The sequence below is a fragment of the Monodon monoceros genome, unplaced genomic scaffold (genome assembly GCF_005190385.1).
Source record: "Monodon monoceros isolate NGI ecotype Baffin Bay Population unplaced genomic scaffold, NGI_Narwhal_1 Super_Scaffold_5, whole genome shotgun sequence".
Taxonomy (NCBI): domain Eukaryota; kingdom Metazoa; phylum Chordata; class Mammalia; order Artiodactyla; family Monodontidae; genus Monodon; species Monodon monoceros.
This window is the reverse complement of record NW_021703782.1, coordinates 112,843,719-112,863,542: the sequence shown is the minus strand read 5'-3', so window position 1 is coordinate 112,863,542 and position 19,824 is coordinate 112,843,719. Positions and strand designations below refer to the sequence as shown.

Here is a 19,824-nt window from a genome sequence, read left to right as displayed (position 1 = left end):
CAGAGGAGCTCCGCCCAGGGTCTGGCCTGGGGAGCAAGCCCCAGCCTTTGCAGGACCATTGGCCTGGACGGTCCCTGTGCCCGGCCTGGGTGCAGCAGACCAGGAAGGTGTGGGCGGCTCCGTGTGGGTGAGGGAGGCCAGCAGGAGGACTCACCACAGCGAGGCCTTGTGTCTCCACAGCTCCGGGAGGAAGCCCAGAGGGGATTCGCCACCCTGGAGGACCCGCTCGCCGCCCTCCTGGACATGCTGGACAGCAGCCGGGGCTGGCGGGGGAAGGGCCCCTCCCTGGAGGCCTGGGTCGCCCGTGAGCTGAAGCGCTGCTTGCAGGCACAGCTGTGCCCGGGGCCGGCCCGGGTGAGCCCTGCCCGCGGCCCACAGCCTGCCCCTTCCCAGCCCGTCCCGGCCTCGGCACGGGGTTCCCACGCGCACCTGGCCTGTGGAGGTCGCCCACGGTGGTCGGGGGCTCTCGGCCTCCCGAGAGCCACACGCCGGGCCGACCTCGGCTCCCTTGCCTGTGCCCCTGCCAGCCAGCCCCTGCTCACCCACAGCATCCACCCACTGGCTCTGGGCTGCCAGGTGCTGGCCGCACGGGGCCTGCCCAAGCACCAACCCCCCACCCGCATCAGGCCCCGCGACTCCGGTTGCCGCCTCCACTGAAGCTGGGTCTGGGGCCTCCAGGGCAGCCCAGGGCTGAAGCAGCTGCAGGCCCGTGCGGTCAAGCTCCTTGCCGAGAGCCCCCCCGGCCTCGTGGAGCCGCTGGTCAGCATCTTCCAGCTGCAGGATGCAGACCGGAGCCCCCTGCTGGCTCACGTCCACCGGCTGCACCAGGAGGGCAAGTTCAAAGAAGTGAGTGAGACCCTCCCTGTGGCTCTGGGCCTCTCGTCCACGGGCTGGGCCTCCACGTGGGTCAGCGGGGTGGGCAGGAGCCAGGCTGGGGCTCGAGGCGCCGAGCCCAGAAGAGTCCCCTCTGCCCTCCAGCGTGGGGGGCCTTGCAGGGGGCCTCATGTCTGGTGTGCAGGCTTTTGGGGACCAGCTGCCCTGGGGACCATGTCAGGTTCGTGCCTGGCGTGGCGGCCCTGGGAGCCCCTCGCGCTGACCGACTGAGAAAGAGGCTGGGTACAGCCGCCCACACCCTGCCTGGTCTGCACCACGCTCAGGGCCCTTCCTCCCCAGGTGCCCGCCGGCCTCTCCCCCTCGGTCAGCGGCGTGGGGACGCCCAGCTCTGGCCCAGAAGCCCGCGTGGCTGCGGCCCAGCTCCCTTTGTTAACTCCCAGAATTGCTCTCCGGGGGGCTGAGAAGTGCAGGTGTGGGAGAAGCTAGCCGCAGTCTCTGTGCCCCGGGCGCAGATCGGACCCGGGGCCCGCTTCTGTCTTCTCCTGCCCCTGCCCAGACTCACCCAAAGGTCACTTGGTCCTGTGCTGGCCTGGCCTGGGGGCGGGGGAGCCGAGGCCCCTTGGGGCCCAGCTGCTGCTCCATGAGGACAGACCCTCCCTGCGTGGGGGGCCCTGAAGCCACGACCACGCCAGGCCGGGGGACTGGCCACTGTGCTCTAGTCCTGGTCGGTAACAGAGCACGTGGCCGGGCATCTGTAGGCTGCGCTCGGCCTGCCGGACCTGTCGTGCGGCCCTGCCCCAGAGCCGGGGGCCACACTCTGGGTGGTGCCCACCCCTGCCTGTTTGCTGGGTCCCTCGGACTGGGTCGGGCCAGTGGTGGTGACCCTGTGAGGGTCTGCGTCCCGAGGGCCCTGCTGGCTCCCACCCCAGGGACCGGCCCCGGCACACCTGTGGTTTTCAGAAGATCGGTTGTGGGGCATCGTGCCGGCTTGGGGCGCAGACTCTCAGCCACGTCAGTCAGGAGTCCCCAGCGTGTGCGACGCATGTGGGTTGGGGGCCGCCCGAGGGGGAGGGCGTTTTGCTCCCTTGTCATGGGCAGGGCTGGGCCAGGAGCGCAAACGTGGGGCTTAGTGGCTGCAGGTCTCTGGGTGGGAACTGGGGGCTTTGGGAAGCTTGGTGGGTTTGCTGAGTGTCCTTCGTGAGCAGCAGCGGTCCTCGTTGAAGCCTAGAAGGTTCTGAAATGCAGAGGGAGCTCTGGGGTCCTGGCCCAGTGTTCACGGCGGATGACCCGTCTGCGGCTGAGGTCGGGAGCGGCGGGTCCCACGGGCGAACAGCAAGGGGACGCTGTCAGCGAAGCTCTTGAGCTGTGCTGCAGGCGCAGGGGGCCCGGGGCTCCGCGCACCCCGAGATGCGAGACACGCGATGCCCTTGCAGGGCAGGGGAGGTGGGGCAGCCCTGGGTGCCCGGCTCAGAGGTGCCCTCTCCCTGGGTGGTGAGTCCAGCACCCAGGGCCCAGAGGCTCCCTCCGGGCTCACCTCCCCCGCTGCCTCGTGGGGCCCAAAGGTTCTGGTGCCAGGGTGCCAACAGGCGTGGGGTGCGGCCGGCACCCAGGCGGGTCCCAGGCCCACCCCACATGGGGCCCTCTTCCCGGTGAGGAGGCCCGTCAGAACGGAGGTGTGCGGCCCAGGCCCAGGTGGAGGATATGCTGCGCGGCCACGATGGCGGCGCAGGGACCGGGCGCCCGGCTGCTCGGGGCTTGGCCGGGGCTGAACGGGCGCCGAGGCAGAAGGCGGGCTGGTGTGTCGCGTCTCCTGTTACGCTCAGGCCTTTCAAAGAGCGTCTGGGCGGCCGAATGCGCCTCCCTCGCGCTCTGAGGCAAGACTTGCACACAAAGGGGGCTCTTGTCCCGCACAGGCCCCTCGTGCGAAGAAAGGCCATTGTCCCCGAGCGGGGCGGCCCGGCAGGCAGTGCACGCTCCAGTGCCCACCGCCGCGCCGCCGAGGGGCCGCCTTCAGGCCTGTCCGCTCGGATTAGCGGGGACTCACGACTTAATGCGCTGCGATATTTCATGTCGAGGGTGGCGGCCGGCCCCAGCCGCGTGAATGCCTGCTTTTGTCTGCTGCATTATTTTATTTACATTTTTTAAACAGCTTATCAAGGTAAAAAGATAGCTTTGCTTTAAAGAAAAAAAAAAAAAAAGCCCCTTGGCTCCAGGCCCACGCTGAGCCGCCGAGGATGGAAGGCCCGTCCCGGGGCCCGGCTGCCGGGTCTGGGCACCTGCCCAGCCCCCCTGCTGGCCGAGCGGGCAGTCGGGCGTCCGTGCAGGGCTCTTCCCGCTGTCACCGCCCCAGCCCCTCTGGTCTTCTTAGTTACTTTCCCCCAAAGCGGCAGCTCTGGGGTCCGTCTGGTCAGAGGTCCCTGCAGCCCCGCCCTGACCCGGCCGCAGGGCAGCCCTCTTCTCGGTGGCTGGCTCTCAGCCTCCTGGGTGGAGGTCAGGGAGGCCCGCAAGGTGCCAGGTGGGCCCAGCCCTGGGCAGTGTCCATCTGCAGGTCCCGGCCACTACCCTCCTCCCATTGGGCCTGCTTCCCGGCCTGGATCTGGAGCCAGTTGCAGGCACCTGGGCCAGGAGGCGATCTTCCTGCATCTGCGGGGCCCCCCACGTGGCCACGTGACCGGTGGTAAGCCGTGGGCAGCCTGGCCTGCTGGCCCCTCAGCAGAAGCTCAGACTGAGAAGTGACCAGAATCCAGTTCTCAGCCAGGCCCAAGAGATCCAAGGTGGAGTCCAGGCCCGGGGCTTCCTAGAGGAGGTTCTGCTGCCAGGTAACCGTGGCCGCCCCCGATGGAGTTAGGGCGCCCTCCCGTGGCCGGGTGAGGCCAAACGGTCCCCCTCCTCGTCTTGTGCTCCCCCCAGCCTCCAGGCTACAGAGCTCCCCAGGGCTGCGGGGGCAGGATGAGGGCACTTCCCAGACTGTCCCTGGGGGTGTCCATGGCCTTCCATCCCTGGATGCTCTGGCCACACCCCTCAGTGTCCACGCAGGCTGCCTGGCCAAAAGAGGGCAGCCTGGGTGCACAGAGGCTCCAGCCTGGCCTGGATAGAGGCTGGCTGCCCTGGAGGAAGCAGGCAGAGAGAAGGGGACCCAAACCCTCTGACAGTGTCGTCCTGTGGCCAGGGCTGTGCACCCCTCACGGGGAGGGGGGCGGGGGGGGGCCTGTTGAGGAGCTGGATCCTCAGACGATGGAGGGCGACAGCCCAGCAGAGTGGTGAGAAGCAAGGGGCTCACCTCGCTGCCCCCTCCCCTCCCCACTCCCAGGTCACTGCCCAGGGCCTGATCTGGGGGGTGGGAGGGTCCCAGGCCCCAGTCGTCCCTCCCACGGCCCCTTCTCCAACCGTGGCATGGCCCGATCAAGCCCAGGTCCAGATGTTGGCCCTTCAGTAGCCTGGAAGCCAGGCAAGGGTCCAGCAGATGCAGGACACTGGGGACGGGGTTCTGACCACCCCAGGCTCTGGATAAAGTGTGTGAGGCCGCCAGTGTGTGCACTCTGGCCTGCTTGGATGAGGGTCCGGATCGCCCTCAAATTCTCGGGGGTTTCCCATCCAGAAGAGGTCAGTGCCATCCCGTGAGGCTGGAGTGGTGCCCAGGAAGGCCCCCACGTGGTGGCACCTGCACCCTGCCCGCAGCCCTGGGCCCCTCCCCCAAGCCCTGCACCCTCTCCTCAACCCTGGCTCCTTCCCTGGCCCCGCCCCAGCCCCTCCCCCATTTCTGCTTTATCCCCCTCGCCCAAGCCCTGCACCCCCCTTCCCCTGGCCCTGGGCCCCCTGGGGCCTGGCCGAGGCTGAGCTCCTGGACACCGGCCAGGCCGCGGGGCGCCGGGTCAGTGCTGCGCAGGGAGAGGCCCCCCAGCCCCGCGCCCCCGCCGCGCGGTCCAGGCCTCCACTGGAGCAGCCTTTCCCAGGCCGCTATTTTGGGCCTTCTGTGAGCTGCAGGGGGCGGGGCCGGGCTGCCTGGCTAGTTATTTTTGCTCATAATGGGAGCACGATGTATGGAAATTATTAATAGCAGAGCGGCCTGCGCTACGTGCGGGCGCCCAGGGCCGCGCCGTTTCCTCTGCTGAGTCGGGGGAGGGTCACGCGCCCCGTGTAGGGCAGGCCGCCCAGCGTGCCCACTGCCCCATATGAGGGGCTGCCTGGGGGGGTGGGGGGATTCAGAGCCTCTTGCTCTGTGGCTCCTGGGGCAGCTCTCTGCATGCCCCCAATGCACGACCACGCCGGTCCCGCTGCCATGGACCTGGAGCGAGCCTGCCCCATCCGACGACTCCTAGTCACTGCGGCACGTGGTGTGGCTTGTGGAAAGGGTTCAGAGGCCTGCAGGAGCCCCGCGTGTCAGGGCCGCCGCAGTCCCTCGGGCCTCCCGGGCGCACAGAGTGCCCTCGCTGTGGGCACTGTGAATGGTGGGAGGGGATGCTCCCGGGAGGAGTGGGGCAGCAAGAGCAGACGTGGGGAGAGCGGTGTGCACCGTGTCCAGGCCCCATGGCTAGGTGATTGGGGCTTCTGTCCCTCCCTCTGCGTCCTCCACCCTCTCGTCGGCAAGCCAGGACCCAGGCCACCTGGCTCAGCTCGCACTTTGCGGCCCCGACCAGGCCGCACCCCAGTCTGGAGGGCACAGGGGTCGTTCCACCCACCCCACCGCGTGCGGGGCCTGGCTCAGCACAGGGGGGCTTGTAGGCCGGAGCACTGCCTGGTTTCCGGCCGCTGGGCTGGGGGCCACATGGCTGGAACTGGACCGGCCCCGTGGCTGTGCCTGCAGCGACTGGGCGGTGACGGGGTGGGAGTGGGGGCTGCAGAAGGGCGGGAGCCCCTACCTGTGGCACCGCCTGTCCCCCCCAGGCCCAGTGTCATCCGGTCCCTCTGTTTCCCAGGCCATCGTGCTGGGCGCAAAGCTGCGGCTGCAGGCAGATCTTGATGTTGAGAAGGTAAGGATCATTCTCATGCAAACTGCGTAGCTTCCAGCTCCAGGGCTCCAGAAACATGGTGTAGGGAGGGTCCCTCCCACTGAGCCCTGAGCTTTGCTCCCCACACGGCTGGGCCCAGGGCGCTGGAGGGCAGGGGTCACATGTGAAGGGTCCAGGACTAGAGGAAGGGAGGGGCCAGCAAGGGCCTGTGCGTGGTCAGCAGGCATTGGTGTAACGTGCTCAGAAAGTGGCCGATCGCCAGGAGCTCACCAGGCATTCCGTCTCTGCTCTGGGGTGGCTGGAAGGGTTCTCAGGAATGGGGGCTCCCGCAAGGACCGCCCACCTGGAGCCCTGGTTTGGCAGATGGGCCTCCGTCCAATCTGGGCTCCAGACAGCCTGCCCTATGTGACCACCTGGGGGAGGGGAAGGCAGGTGAGGAGGGGTCTTCCACAGGGGCCACTGGGAGGGGGCTTTGTCGAGACCTGGTTCTTTCAAGGGGAGTGGCCCGTATGTCCCAGTGCCCAACACCACGGCCAGGGGCTCCCTTGTGGCCTCCCTGAGGGCTCAGGCAGTTTGGGGGTCTTGTGAGCTTGCGCCAGGCCACGTGCTGGTGCCGTCCTGCCCGTGACGGGCATTTCTGGGCCAGCAGGGCCATGGCCGGTAGTTGGTCTCCATCCTGCCCACCCCACCCTGCTCGGTGAAGGCAAGGGGACAATGGGGCCCCTCCAGGAGCCCCCTTGTGTCTTGGAGCCTCTCATCCTTCCCGATGGAGATGGGGTGACCACAGAGCCCCCCAGGGACGGGGCCCAGGGAGCGGCGGGGCCTGTGTGTGTGTGCAGGGGCCCGAGCATGGGGTGCAGGCCGTGAGCCGGGCGTGGGGCTTCGCGAGGTCCTCAGACACTTGGTTGGGCCCCCAAGCTCCCCGGGGGAGGCAAGTTGCATGGACCAGCCTCCAGGCCCCTTGGTTCTGATGCTCTGGCCACTCCCTGCACTGGGCTGGAAGTGAGTCCGGGGTCTTGGGTGCGGTGGAGCTGCAGCCTGAAGGTGTGTTTCCCCGTAGATGTGCATCCCCCTGCTCCTCCAGGACAAGGCAGACCTTGTGGAACGCTACGTGGATGGCTTTCCCGACCTCCAGCGGAGGCTGCTGGCCCTCATGGACTCCTGGTGCCAGCCCGGCTTTGACATCAGAGTCGTCGCCAGGTGAACCCCACGGGGGCCCGGGGTGGGGTGGGGGCAGGGACTTGGCAGGGGCAGTAGGCACGTGGGAAAGTCACCCCACACCGCCTCTCCAGGTGAGCCCCGGCCAGGTGGGCAAGAGACCTGCTTCAGGAGCCAGGAGGCCGGGTTTAATGCTCTGAGACGAGCACAAATAATTCTCCACGGGGACTCCTTCCTTACGCAGTCCTGCAAGTCATATCTCTTATCCATTCACTGGTTCCTTCGTTTCTTCCTTCATGTAATAAATGTTTGTGGAGCACCTGCTGTGAACCCTGTCCCAGCAGTTACAGAGAAGAGGCAGCATGCCAACAGGGAGCCCACGTGTGTGCGTGTGCGTGTGACCCCAGGGCGTCCCCTGAGCATGGGCATCTGGAAGGAGAAGGGCTTCCTCCCACCTCCCTGGGGTGGCTGAGGGGAAGTGCACTGGGACTGCCAAGGCTCCTTGGCCACCTGTCCCTCAGCAGGCAGCGGGGCTGGGCGCCCTGTCCGTGCGCCCTGCAGCCCGGACCCTCTCACTTGAGAGTCAGGCCTTGGGCTCTGGCGGCAGGCCTCCCTGGACCTTCCCTCCCCTGGAGCTGGGTGTTTTCCTCGTCCCTAAAATGGGACTAATTCTGTCTCAAAGGGCTGTCGTGACTTCACACCCTACGAAGTGAACAAAGCAGCAGGCCAGGCACACGTTGAGTTGCTGCCACTGCTTTTATTATGCACTAAAAAGGAGAGAGAAATATAGGTGGAGCAGTACGGACGGGGCAGAGGGGAGACACACGGGTGGAGAGTGGGGGGGCCCGTGAGTTAGATTTAACATGGATATTTAATGATTTTTTTAAATGTCCTCATGCTGTGCTCTGAAAGGGCTCAGAAGCGATGACCTCCCGTAGCAGTGAGCACACCTAGCAACCAGATCTTGGTTTCTAGATACCATTCTCCGCTAAAAGGAACAAAGGCTCCTTGGGGAGTAGACTGAGAATGGAAACAATAATAGAGCATAAAAGCACCTTGGATTTTTAAAAATGCATGAGTCGGGGCTTCCCTGGTGGCGCAGTGGTTGAGAATCCGCCTGCTAATGCAGGGGACACGGGTTCAAGCCCTGGTCTGGGGGAATCCCACATGCCGCGGAGCAACTGGGCCTGTGAGCCACAACTACTGAGCCTGCGCGTCTGGAGCCTGCGCTCCGCAACGAGAGGCCGCGACAGTGAGAGGCCCGTGCACCACGATGAAGAGTGGCCCCCCACTCGCCGCAACTGGAGAAAGCCCTCGCACAGAAACAAAGACCCAACACAGTCAAAAATAAATAAATTTATAAAAATGCATGAGTCTGTGGGACTTCCCTGGTGGCGCAGTGGTTAAGAATCCACCTGCCAATGCAGGGGACACGGGTTTGAGCCCTGGTCAGAGAAGATCCCACGTGCCGCAGAGCAACTCAGCCCGTGCGCCACAACTACTGAGCCTGTGCTCCAGAGCCTGCGAGCCACAACTACTGAGCCCATGTGCCACAACTACTGAAGCCCGAGTGCCTAGAGCTCCGTGCTGTGCAACAAGAGAAGCCCGTGCACCATAACGAAGAGTAGCCCCTGCTCACTGCAACTAAAGAAAGCCTGTGTGCAGCAACGAAGACCCAATGCAGCCATAAATACATAAATAAATATTTTTAAAAATGCATGAGTCTGGAGTGATGCTCAAAGGCAGGGAGCAAAACTCTTTTACAGGGTATGTCAGCTAATAAATGGAAAGGAATGATAAAGTTAGAAATCACCATTTTGTAACTTCCAATAAAATAATTGATTTAGGCACAGATCATAAAGAGATGCTAAGAAAGAAAGAGATAAATACAAATTACCCATATCAGGAATGAAAAGTAGAACGTCACTACAGACCTTACAGACTTTAAAATGGTAATAAACGTTTACAACTTGATGCAAATACATTTAACAGTTTAGATGTAACAGACCAAATTCTTGCAAAACACAACTTACAAAACTGAAAAAATAGAAAATTTGAATAGTCCTACATCTATTAAATAAATTGCATCTGTAGTTTAAAACTTTACCACAAAGAAAACTGTGGATTTAGATGGCTTCACAAGTGAATTCCTTCAAATGTTTAAGGAAGAGATCGTACCAATCTTACACAAATTCTTCCAGAGAATGTAAAAAGAAAGAGCACATCCCAACTTTTTTTTCTTTTTTTTGGCTGCGTTGGGTCTTCGTTGCTGCACAGGGGCTTTCTCTAGTTGCAGCGAGTGGGGGCTACTCTTCATTGCAGTGTGCAGGCTTCTCATTGCGGTGGCTTCTCTTATTGCAGAGCACAGGCTCTAGGCATGCGGGCTTCAGTAGTTGAGGCACGTGGGCTCGGTGGTTGTGGCACATGGGCTCTAGGTGTGCAGGCTTCAGTGGTTGCAGCACGTGGGCTCAGTAGTTGCGGCTTGCGGGCTCTAGGGCGCAGGCTCAGTAGTTGTGGCACGCGGGCTTAGTTGCCCCGAGGCCTGTGGGATCTTCCCGGACCAGGGATGGAACACATGTCCCCTTCATTGGCAGGCGGATTCGTAACCACTGGACCACCAGGGAAGTCCCCAACTTGTTTTATTCAGCTAGTTTAAGGCTTGATACCAAAACTCGAAAAAGACATTAGGAGAAAGGAAAATTAAAGTGCAGTGTATCTCATGAACATAGATGCAAAAATACTAAACAAAATATTAGCAATCAAATCAACTAATATATTAAAGAGTTAAGAAAATGAGAAGACAAGCTCAAAGTGCGAGAAAATATTAGCAAAGACACATCTGATAAAGGACTGTTATCCAAAACATAGAAAGTTACCTTAAAACTCAGCAGTAGGAAAACAAACAACCATGGGCTTCCCTGGTGGCGCAGTGGTTAAGAATCTGCCTGCCAATGCAAGGGACACAGGTTTGAGCCCTGGTCCGGGAAGATCCCACGTGCTGCGGAGCAACTAAGCCCATGCACCACAACCACTGAGCCTGCGCTCTAGAGCCCACGAGCCACAACTACTGAGCCCGTGAGCCACAACTACTGAAGTTGCACACGTAGAGCCTGTGCTCCACAACAAGAGAAACCACCCCAGTGAGAAGCCCGCGCACCGCAACAAAGAGTAGCCCCCATTCCCGGCAACTGGAGAAAGCCCGTGCGCAGTAACGAAAACCCAACGCAGACAAAAATAAATAAATTAAATAATTTTTTTTAGAAAAGAAAGCAAACCAACAACCTGATTTTAAAAACGGACCAAAGATCCAGATACCTCAGCAGAGAAGATACACGAATGACAGATAATCACATGAAAGGATGCTCTGCATCGTATGTCCTCGGGGAAATGCAAATTAAAACAACGAGATATCATGACACCCCTATTAGAATGGACAGAATCCAGAACACTGACATCGCCAAATGCTGGCGAGGATGTGAAGCAACAAGAACTCTCGTCACTGCTGGTGGGAATACGAAGTGCTACAGCCACTTTGAAGGACAGTCTAGTGCTTTCTTACAAAACTAAACACATTCTTGCCATGTGACCAAGCCATCGCGCCACTTGGTATTTACCCAAAGACATTGAAAACCTCTGTCCACACAAAAACCTGCACTTGAGTGTTTATAGCAACTCTATTTATAGTTGCCGAAACTTGGAAGGAACCAAGATGTCCTCCAGTAGTTGGATGGATAAATAAACTGTGGTCCATCCAGACAATGGAATATTATTCAGAGCTAGAAAGACATGAGCCATCAAGCCGTGAAAAGACAGGGAGGAAACTTAGATGCAAATTACAAAGTGAGAGAAGCCAATCTGAAAAGGCTACTGCTGTGAGATTCCAGCTATATGACATTCTGGAAAAGGCCAAGCTATAGAGACAATAAAAGGATCAGGGATTATGGGGAGGGAGGAACGAATAGGAGAGCACCGAGGATTCTTAGGGCAATGAAACTACTCTGTATGTCGCTGTAATCGTGGGTACCTAGGCATCTGTCAAAGCGCATAGAATGTACGACACCAAGAGTGGGCCCAAGGTAAACCATGGACTGTGTGTGGGTGAGGATGACGTGTCCAGGTGGGTTGATCACTGTGACAAGTGGACCATCTGGTGGGGATGCTGACAGTGTGTGTCATGGTCTGCTCAGCTTTGCTGTGAACCTAAAACTGCCCTTAAAAAAAGTAAACTCGATTTTTTCAAAAGTTTATACACCATGATCTAGTGGGATTATTTAAGGAACGCGAGGTTGGTAAAACATTTAAAAATCCATCGGCATTCACCCTGTCAACAGATTAGATAACAAAACTATGTAAGCATCTCAACGTATATAAAAATTATAAAATTCAAACCTTATTTATGATAAAAACTCTCAGCAAACTACAAATATAAGGAAACTTCCTTTATCTGATAAAGGATAGTACTGAAAAGAAAACTACAGCAAGCATCATTTTTCTCTAAGTTTTCTTAAAGTATGATTACTATATAATGAACTCTGTGTTCGGAGTGTGTAATTTTGTAACTTTTGATGTATGTATGTGTCCACGAAACCATCACCACAATCCAGGTGCTGAGCACAACCCCCCCCCACCCCCCACCACCCCCTGAGGACCGCTGATCTGCTTTGTGTTACTGTAGATTCCTTTTCATTTTCTAGTACATTATGTAAGTGGAGTTATGTCGTCTGGCTTCTGTCCCCCAGCACAATTATTCTGAGATTCATCCACGTTATTTCATTTCTTAGTGCTGAGTGGTGTTGCCGTGTGTAGCTGCACTATGGCTTGCTTATCCACTCACTCATCGATGGATATTTGGGTGTTTCCAGGTTTTGTCTGTTACACACACCGCTGCTGTGAACATTCATGCCCAAGGCTTTGCGTGGACGTATGTCTTCATTTCTCTTGGGTGAACACCCTGGAGTGTGATGCCTGGGTCATGTGACGCGTGTGGATTAATTTTTTGAGAAACCATCAAACTTTTCCAGGGCGGCTGCACGTTTCCCATTCCCTCCAGCAGCAGGCGAGAATCGCCAGCCCCACATCCTCGCTGGCCCACGGCCTGGTCAGCCTGTAACGTCCGCGGTTCTAATGGGCATGGAGTGGTATCTTTTTGTGCTTTTGATTTGCAGTCCCTAATGACTAAGGGTGTGAAGTGTATTTTCATTTGCTTATTTGCCATCTGTGTGTCTTCTTTGGTGAATTAGCTGCTCCATCTTTTACACTTTTTTTTAAAAAAAATATTTTATTTATTTATTTAATTTGGCTGCACCGGTCTTATTTGTGGCAGGCGGGCGCCTTAGTTGTGGCATGCAAACTCTTAGTTGCGGCATGCATGTGGGATCTAGTTCCCTGACCAGGAATCGAACCCAGGCCCCCTGCATTGGGAGCTCGCAGTTTAACCACTGCACCACCAGGGAAGTCCCTACACACTTTTTAATTAGGTTGACTGTTTTCATTACTGAGTTTTGAGAGATTTAGAAATATAATCTGGGTTAAAGGCCCTTAACAGACATGTTATTTGCAGACGTTTCACCCTGTGGTGCAGCTTCTCATTCTTTTAATGATCTTTCAAAGAACAAAAGTTCTTAATTTGTTGAAGTCCAGTTTATAAATTAAAAAAATTTTTGCATCATGCTTTTAGTATCATAGCTAAGAAATCTTTGCCTAACTCTAGGGCACAAACATTTTCTCCTGTTTACTTCTAGAAGTTTTATAATTTTAGGTTTTACATTTCAATCTATGGCCCATTTTTGGAGAATTTTCATATGGGGTGCTAGGTGTGGATTGAAGTTTTTTTTTTTTTTTTTTTTTTTTAACAGCTGATGTCTAATTGTTCCAGCAGCATTTGTTGTAAAAGACTGTCCTTTCCCACAGAGTTGACTTTGTGCCTCTGTCAGGTGTCCATATATGTGTGGGTCTCTCTGTCCTCTTCTGCTCTGTCTGTGGCACATGTTCTGACCGCTGTAGCCTCACAGCAAGTCCTGAGTCAGACAGGGTTAGCCCTCCAATGCTGTTCTTCTGTGTCAAAGTTGTTTTTAATTATTCTGGGCCCTTTGCACTTGTATATGAATTTTAGAATCAATTTGACGATTTCTATCCCCCAGAAAAGCCCCCTGAGCAGGGGAACACAGCCAGGGCTCTGAGACCTCTGGCCAGCCTATCTGGAGCTTAGAGGAAGCAGAAAATCACTTAAAAACAAACACGAAAGCTGTAATTGAGGCCTGTAGAGAGTTTCTGTGTCTGAAATAAACAGAGCTATACAGAGGGCGCCTTTGGAATACAGAACAGACTTGTCAGTTAAAAACGTGATGGCAGAATGAAAGTCTCAATAAAAGGTTTGGAAGATAAACTTGAAGATATCTTCCCAATGTCATACAAAATAAATGAACAAAGAAGGAAAAGCAGAGAGGAAAGTTTTTTTTAAAAAAAATGGCAGATTCTGTCAAGAAGACCCAACATCCAAATAATGGGAATTCCAGAAAGAAAGAAGGGAAAACATGGAGGAATTCACTCCAGACCCAGTCCTGGGTGGATGGAGAGAGACCCACACTGAGGACCAGGACCCTAAACCCTCAGAAAGAGCAGGAGTCAGACCGGTTCCAGGAGCAGTGCCGGCGCAGGCTTCAGCCCAGCCAGACGCAGTCCAGTGTGAGGCCTAGGGCACCGTCTCCAGGTCCACGCCTCGCCCCTGGGAGGCGCCTGCAGAGCCGCTTTGCCCTGGCCTAGGGACAGGAGAGGTGCAGGGCCACCAGGACAGTGATGGACAGGGGCCTGGGAGCAGCCAGTGGCGGGGAGAGGGGCGCAGGGTGATGTGGGCTCTGTCCACAGGACAGGAGGCTAAGGAAGCAATCAGACCAGCAAGGATTAACCCGCAGAGAAGAGGAGGCTGTGGCTTAGCCGCCAGTCATATTTGCACCATCGTGATATTGTAGAAGCTGCTTGTGCCCAATTAACTGGAACCGTGGGTGCTGTTGTTTGGGGAGAGGAGCCTTCTGTGGTGAGACATCGTACAAAACACCTAAAACTGAATCATCGAGAGGCCACAATACAAAGTGGTTCTTGGAAACATGGGGCAAACGTAGACCACCTCAAAATTGTCGTGCGGGTGACTGGCGGCAGGAGGGGCGTACTGACGTGCTGCCTTTCTCTGAGCCTTGTAAGAAGACTTGGCTTTTGAACTGTGCACGTGTATGACATTGATGAAAGGTAAAATCTTGAGATGCGTTAATCGAGAGAAAGCGTTGCTGGGCATGAGCCGTGTCTCTCTCCTGCAGAAGGTACCCGCAGACGACCTTGAGGCTGGAGAGGCTGAGCCCCAGAGCGCTGGGTCGGCAGGTCCTGCGGCTGCTGGAGCAGCATGGCCTGGACCCTGGTGAGTGGGGCCCCCACGCCCTGCGCTGGGGCAGGTGCCAGGCTGGTGCCGCCGGGGGTTCAGGCGGACCAGGGTCTACCGACCCCCAGCTCCCTTCCCGTCTCCTCCCTGCTTCCCCTCAGCACCTGCCCACCTGGGGTGCCCCTGGGAGTCTGGGCCCCGTGGGTGAGGACCACCGAGGCCGCGCCTACACCGTGGTCCCTGCCCCCTCCCCCTTGGTGATCACGGGCACCCTCTCAGAGGAGCAGTCTTACTGACAGTGTTTTATAGCTTCACTGTATGAGATTGTGGAAATTCTTCTCACTTCCTGGCCCGTGAGAGTGTTGATCAGGAACGGATGTGGAATTCTATCAAATACTCTTTTTGCACCTGTTGGGCTGATGCTATGCTTTTCCCCCTTTGGTCTGTCTGTGGGGTGGATTAGGTTGATTGACTATATAACGTTAAATGAATCTTGGATCCCTGCCATGGCCCCGTCTCTGCCGGGTTGTGTTGCCACTTACGTAGACTGCTAGGTCTCGTTTGCCAACTGAAGCTGGATTCAGACTTCGCCTTCCTGAAATGTCTGTTTCTGGCTTTGTGTACGAGGTTAAACTGGCCTCTGAACACGCAGTGGATGACGGCCTGTCCTTTCTTTTCACTGAGGGTGTTTGTCTAAGATTGGAATTCTTTCTTCCTGAGAAGTTGAGGGGAAATGGCCTGTGAACCTGGATTGCTTTTCATTGTGGAAACATGACTATTGATTTGTCAGCTGTGGGGGGTTTTTTCAGGGAGTTTGTCTATTTCACTTACGGTTCCAAAGGTCCTGTCATAAGGTATTCCTAAGACTCCTTTTTTATGGCTGAGTAATGTTCCATTTTATATTTACACCTCAGCTTCTTTGTCCACTCATCTGTCGATGACACTCAGGTTGTTTCCATGTCCGGGCTGTTGTGGATAATGCTGCAGTGAATGTAGGGGTGCAGGTATCTCTTTGAGAGAGTGATTTCATAGACTCTGAATACCTACACAGAAGTGGAATTGCTGGATTGTATGGTAGTTCCATTTTTAATTTTTTGAGGAACCTCTACAGTGTTTTCCAGAGTGGCTGCAATGATTTACGTTCCCACCAGCAATGTCCTAAGGTTCCCTTTTCTCCACATCCTCGCCAGCATTTGTTATTTGTTGGTTTTTGGATGACGGCCATTCTGACAGGTGTGAGGTGATGTCTCATTGTGGTTTTGATTTGCATTTCCCTGATTAGTGATGTTGAGCATCTTTTCATGTGCCTGTTGGCCATCTGTGTGTCTTCTTTGGGAAAACATCTCTTCAGTTCCCCTGCCTATTATTATTATTATTTTTTTTTTGTGGTACGCAGGCCTCTTACTGTTGTGGCCTCTCCCGTTGCGGAGCACAGGCTCAGCGGCCATGGCTCACGGGCCCAGCCGCTCCGTGGCATGTGGGATCCTCCCAGACCGTGGCACGAACCCGTGTCCCTTGCATCGGCAGGCGGACTCTCAACCACTGCACCACCAGGGAAGCCCTCCCCTGCCTACTTTTTAATTCAGATTATTTGGGGGTTTTTGCTACTAAGTTTTATGAGTTCTTTATATATTTTGGATATTAACCCCTTATCTGTACGTGGTTTGGAAACATTTTCTCCCACTCCGAAGGTTGCCCTTTCATTTTGTTGATTGTTCCCTTGCTGTGCTGGTTTTGTTTGATGTCGCACATATGTTGATTTTTGCTTTCATTGCCCTGCTTTTGGTTTTTTGATCCTGTCTGTTGTATGCCCTGCTCATCCCACTAAACTGAATCTTTCCCTTCTTTCTTCCTGAATATATTCCCCAAGTTTCAATATGTATTATTTTTATTTTTGTCCAGCTCAAGACACTTTAAATTCCTATTATAATTTTTTTTTTACCCATGAACTAACTAGAAGTATGTTTCATTTCTTTTTTTGTTTATTTTCTTGGTTGTACTGGCTCCTTAGTTGCTGCGTATGGGCTCCTTAGTTGAGGCTCGAGAGCTCCTTAGTTGCGGCATGGCAGACTCCTTAGTTGTGGCATGCAAACTCTTAGTTGTGGCGTGCATGTGGGATCTAGTTCCCTGACCAGAGATCGAACCCAGGCCCCCTGCATTGGGGGTGAGGAGTCTTAACCACTGCACCACCAGGGAAGTCCCTAGAAGTGTGTTTTTAATTTCCAAGCTATGACATTTTTGGTTATCTTTCTGGTATGGTCTGTTAATCTCATTGTGATCAGGGACCATGCTTGGTATGATGTCAGTCCTTTGACTGGGTTGAAATGTGTTGTTGGGAAGAGATCTAACTTCTCCCCTCTGAAAGTAATCTCTCTTTTTCTCTGGATACCTTTAGACTCTTCTCTTTGTCTTTGGTGTTCTGCAGTTTCACTGTGAGGAGCCTAGTTATAGATTTCTTTTTATTTGTCTTGCTTGGGATTTATTGGGCTTTTGAATCTGTGGATCTGTGTCTTCAACCTGCTCTGGAATTTTTTCGGTCATTACCTCTTTCGGATATTGTCTCCTTCCCCTGTCTTCCCTCTGTTCTCTTCCTGGGACTCTGAATGAGTCCCCCTATCTTCCATGTATTTTACCTTTCTTACATACTTTTCATCCCTTTTCTTCCGTGTTGTCTAATCCTGGTAACTGCTTCTGCTGTCTTTTTCACTTTACTAGTTCTCTCTTCATCTGTATCCAACGTACTATGAAATCCATCCACTATTTCTATTTCGATTGTTATGTCTTCAGCCCTAGAATTTATAGTTTGGTTCTTTTTCAGATCTGCTGTTTCCCTTTGTATGCCTTCCCGTTGCCTGAAGACATTTCTGATTTTGTTTTTTCTGTCTCTGAGTACCGTGCTCCTGGCTGTGTTATGGTCTGTATCTAAACTTCAGCACTGTCTCTGGTCCTCGTCTGGTTTGTCTGCCTTGCTTACTTGCAGGCTAACTTTGCACCTGCCAACCTTGAGAAATCATCTGATGAAGCTGCCTGCCTCCAGAAAGGAATTTATATATTTATTTATTTTTGGCTGCGTTGGGTCATCGTTGTTGCGCGCAGACTTTCTCTAGTTGCAGCAAGCCAGGGCTACTCTTCATTGCAGTGTGTGGGCTTCTTGTGGTAGCTTCTCTTGTTGCGGAGCACGGGGCTCTAGGTGCACAGGCTTCAGTAGTTGTGGTGCGCGGGCTGCAGTAGTTGTGGCACACAGGCTCTAGAGCGCAGGCTGAGTAGTTGTGGCACATGGGCTCAGTAGTTGTGGCGTGCAGACTCAGTAGTTGTGGCACACGGGCTTAGTTGCTCTGCGGCATGTGGGATCTTCCTGGATCAGGGCATAAACCCGTGTCCCCTGCATTGGCAGGCGGATTCTTAACCACTGCGCCACCAGGGAAGTCCCCACTGACAGGTTTTGATTCAGCCTCTCTGGAGGCACCACGTGCGCAGAAGGGAGAAGCAGGAGGGGTGGGACCACCCAGGCCGGCGGCGCAGGTGCATCAGGGCCCTGGGAGCCAGGGCCACGGGCTGCACTGGCGGTGGGGGTGGGGGGTTGGCACTCCACCTGAGACATAGGAGCCCACCTCAGAGGCCTGGCTGGGCAGGAAGGAGCCAGCACCCCTCAGGCTGCTGATTAAAACCCAGAGGGTGAGCTCTAGACTCAGGAGCTCTGAGGAAGGTCCCAGCGACACAGACCGCTGGGGGGTGCTGGTCTCTGAGGGGCCTGGAAGACTGGACTGCAGTGCCACCGCCCTGCAGTTGGGGACCTGGCCCTGAGCTGAAGCCAAGCGAGTGGGCTGGAGGGGCCCCTGACCCAGGCACAGGGGCCTCCAGGCTCACCTGCACACCTGCCCTGGGCACCAGTCAGGGAGCTCTGGGAGCGTTGCCCCATGGGAACATGAGGTGGGGACATCCAGGCCCCGGCTGCCAGGGCCTCCCGCAAGGCTGGTGGTGGTTGGTTGAGGCAGGGCCCCGCCCACCCAGGACCAGGACCAGAGCCTCGAGGGCCGGGGAGGGAGGTGGGCAGGAGGCCCACAGAGCCAGGCATGATGGGAGGGCTGTGTGGGGGGCTGCTCACCATCCAGCAGCCCTGTCACACCTTTCTTTGACTTCAGGGGCCACGTCATGGCCATGGTGGACCAGGCCTGGCGCCAGAGCAGCCTTTGGCGGCCTCAGGCTGGCCTTAGCTGCGTGCTTCCCAGGACAGGGCGTGCCCGCCTGGGGAGGGTCCATCCCACCCAACAGGTCTCGGCTGGCCCGAGGCTGGAGCAGTTGAGTGCCCGGAGCCCGCGGGACAGGTGGGGCCTTCCCTGCTGATCGTGCGGAGGGCCAGGAGTGCGGACAGGAGGGCAGCGGCAGGTTCTTTCCGTGGGGCCTCGGCCGGCAGCCCTGCTGGGGAGATAGGTTCCACCAGGCCCCCTCCCGGGTATATGCGCTGCAAGGCCCCTTCTGTAGCCCCCCAGCTGGCTCCGGGGGCCTGTCCCAGCCAGGAGGCCTCACGGTGGCAGGGCTGCCTCTTCTCAGTGGACCTGGCAGTTCCTAATTTCAGACAACACAGGCCAGCGTTTCCAACGTCCTAAAAACTGCCCCCCCAGAGGGAGGGGCACCAACGCCCCCCATGGTCCTCGCTGGGCATCCGCCATTGCGGCGTGGGCCTCCACGTGGACTGACCCCATGCCCTTCTTGGGAGGACAGAGTCAGACACGATGCAGGGTAGGGCCCGCTCACCCCTCAGCCCTGAGCTCCCCCAGCCCGCCCTCCCCGGGCCTGGGTCCCGGTGGAGGCCCCAGTGTCTGGGCAGAGTCAGCAGGGCACGTTTGGGTTGCGTTTCCAGTTGGCAGCGTCTGGCAGGTGGCTGGGCCTGACCCACCTGCACCTTTTCCTTTATGTTTGGGTTTGGATGAACCATCAGTGCAGACTGCGGCCTGAGTGCCTTCTGTCGATGCGATACTGTACCCACAGGATTTTGACAAAGTATCTCATTGGCAAAATGATGCATAGCATTGTAGAAACGTCAGGAAAGCTGGTGTCTGTCTGTCTCCATCCGAGTGAGACTTGCTTCTGCAGCAGGTTCGACACCTTTGTCTCTGTCCTGAGTGTTGCCTCCTGCCCTGAGTAACTTGTTCATCCGTCCCTCCCTCCCTGCTGCAGTCTCGTCCAGGCTCCCGAGCGGTCTGTGGGGCACGTCCGTGGATCTGGAGCCCTCTCGTCTTGCGTCCCTGCCTCGGCAGGAAGCGGGAGGGAAGGCTGAGGGGCAGCTGGCAGGACCCGGCCTCTGGGCAGCCCTGACCTCTGTGTGCTCGGACAGCGTCCTTGTAGCCAGGGTGCTCCCTGTGCTGGCTGTGCGGTCCTGGCTGGGGCGGCCGCGCCACTCGAGAGCATGGGGTCCTTTCCAGGGTTCCGGGGAAGGCCGGGCCCCCACTGGGAGGTGCGGGTGGGCAGGCTCTGTGGTCAGCATCCCCCCCGGACCACCAGGCTGCAAGGACA

General features: G+C 56.5%; 1 protein-coding gene across 11 annotated transcripts in view; it reads left to right on the top strand.

Moving 5' to 3' along the window:
• The window catches only part of EXD3 (exonuclease 3'-5' domain containing 3), a 74,679-nt gene that overhangs the window by 24,415 nt on the left and 30,440 nt on the right, over positions 1-19,824 (top strand). For all 11 annotated transcript variants that reach the window (XR_003790642.1, XR_003790641.1, XR_003790640.1 and 8 more), the window contains 5 exons: positions 181-354; positions 679-846; positions 5,751-5,804; positions 6,844-6,983; positions 14,252-14,349. Coding sequence is in view for 4 of the 11 variants with exons in the window: in XM_029201537.1 (XP_029057370.1) it covers positions 181-354; positions 679-846; positions 5,751-5,804; positions 6,844-6,983; positions 14,252-14,349 (634 nt within the window). In the remaining 7 variants the exon portion in view is untranslated. The remainder of the gene's footprint in view (positions 1-180; positions 355-678; positions 847-5,750; positions 5,805-6,843; positions 6,984-14,251; positions 14,350-19,824) is intronic.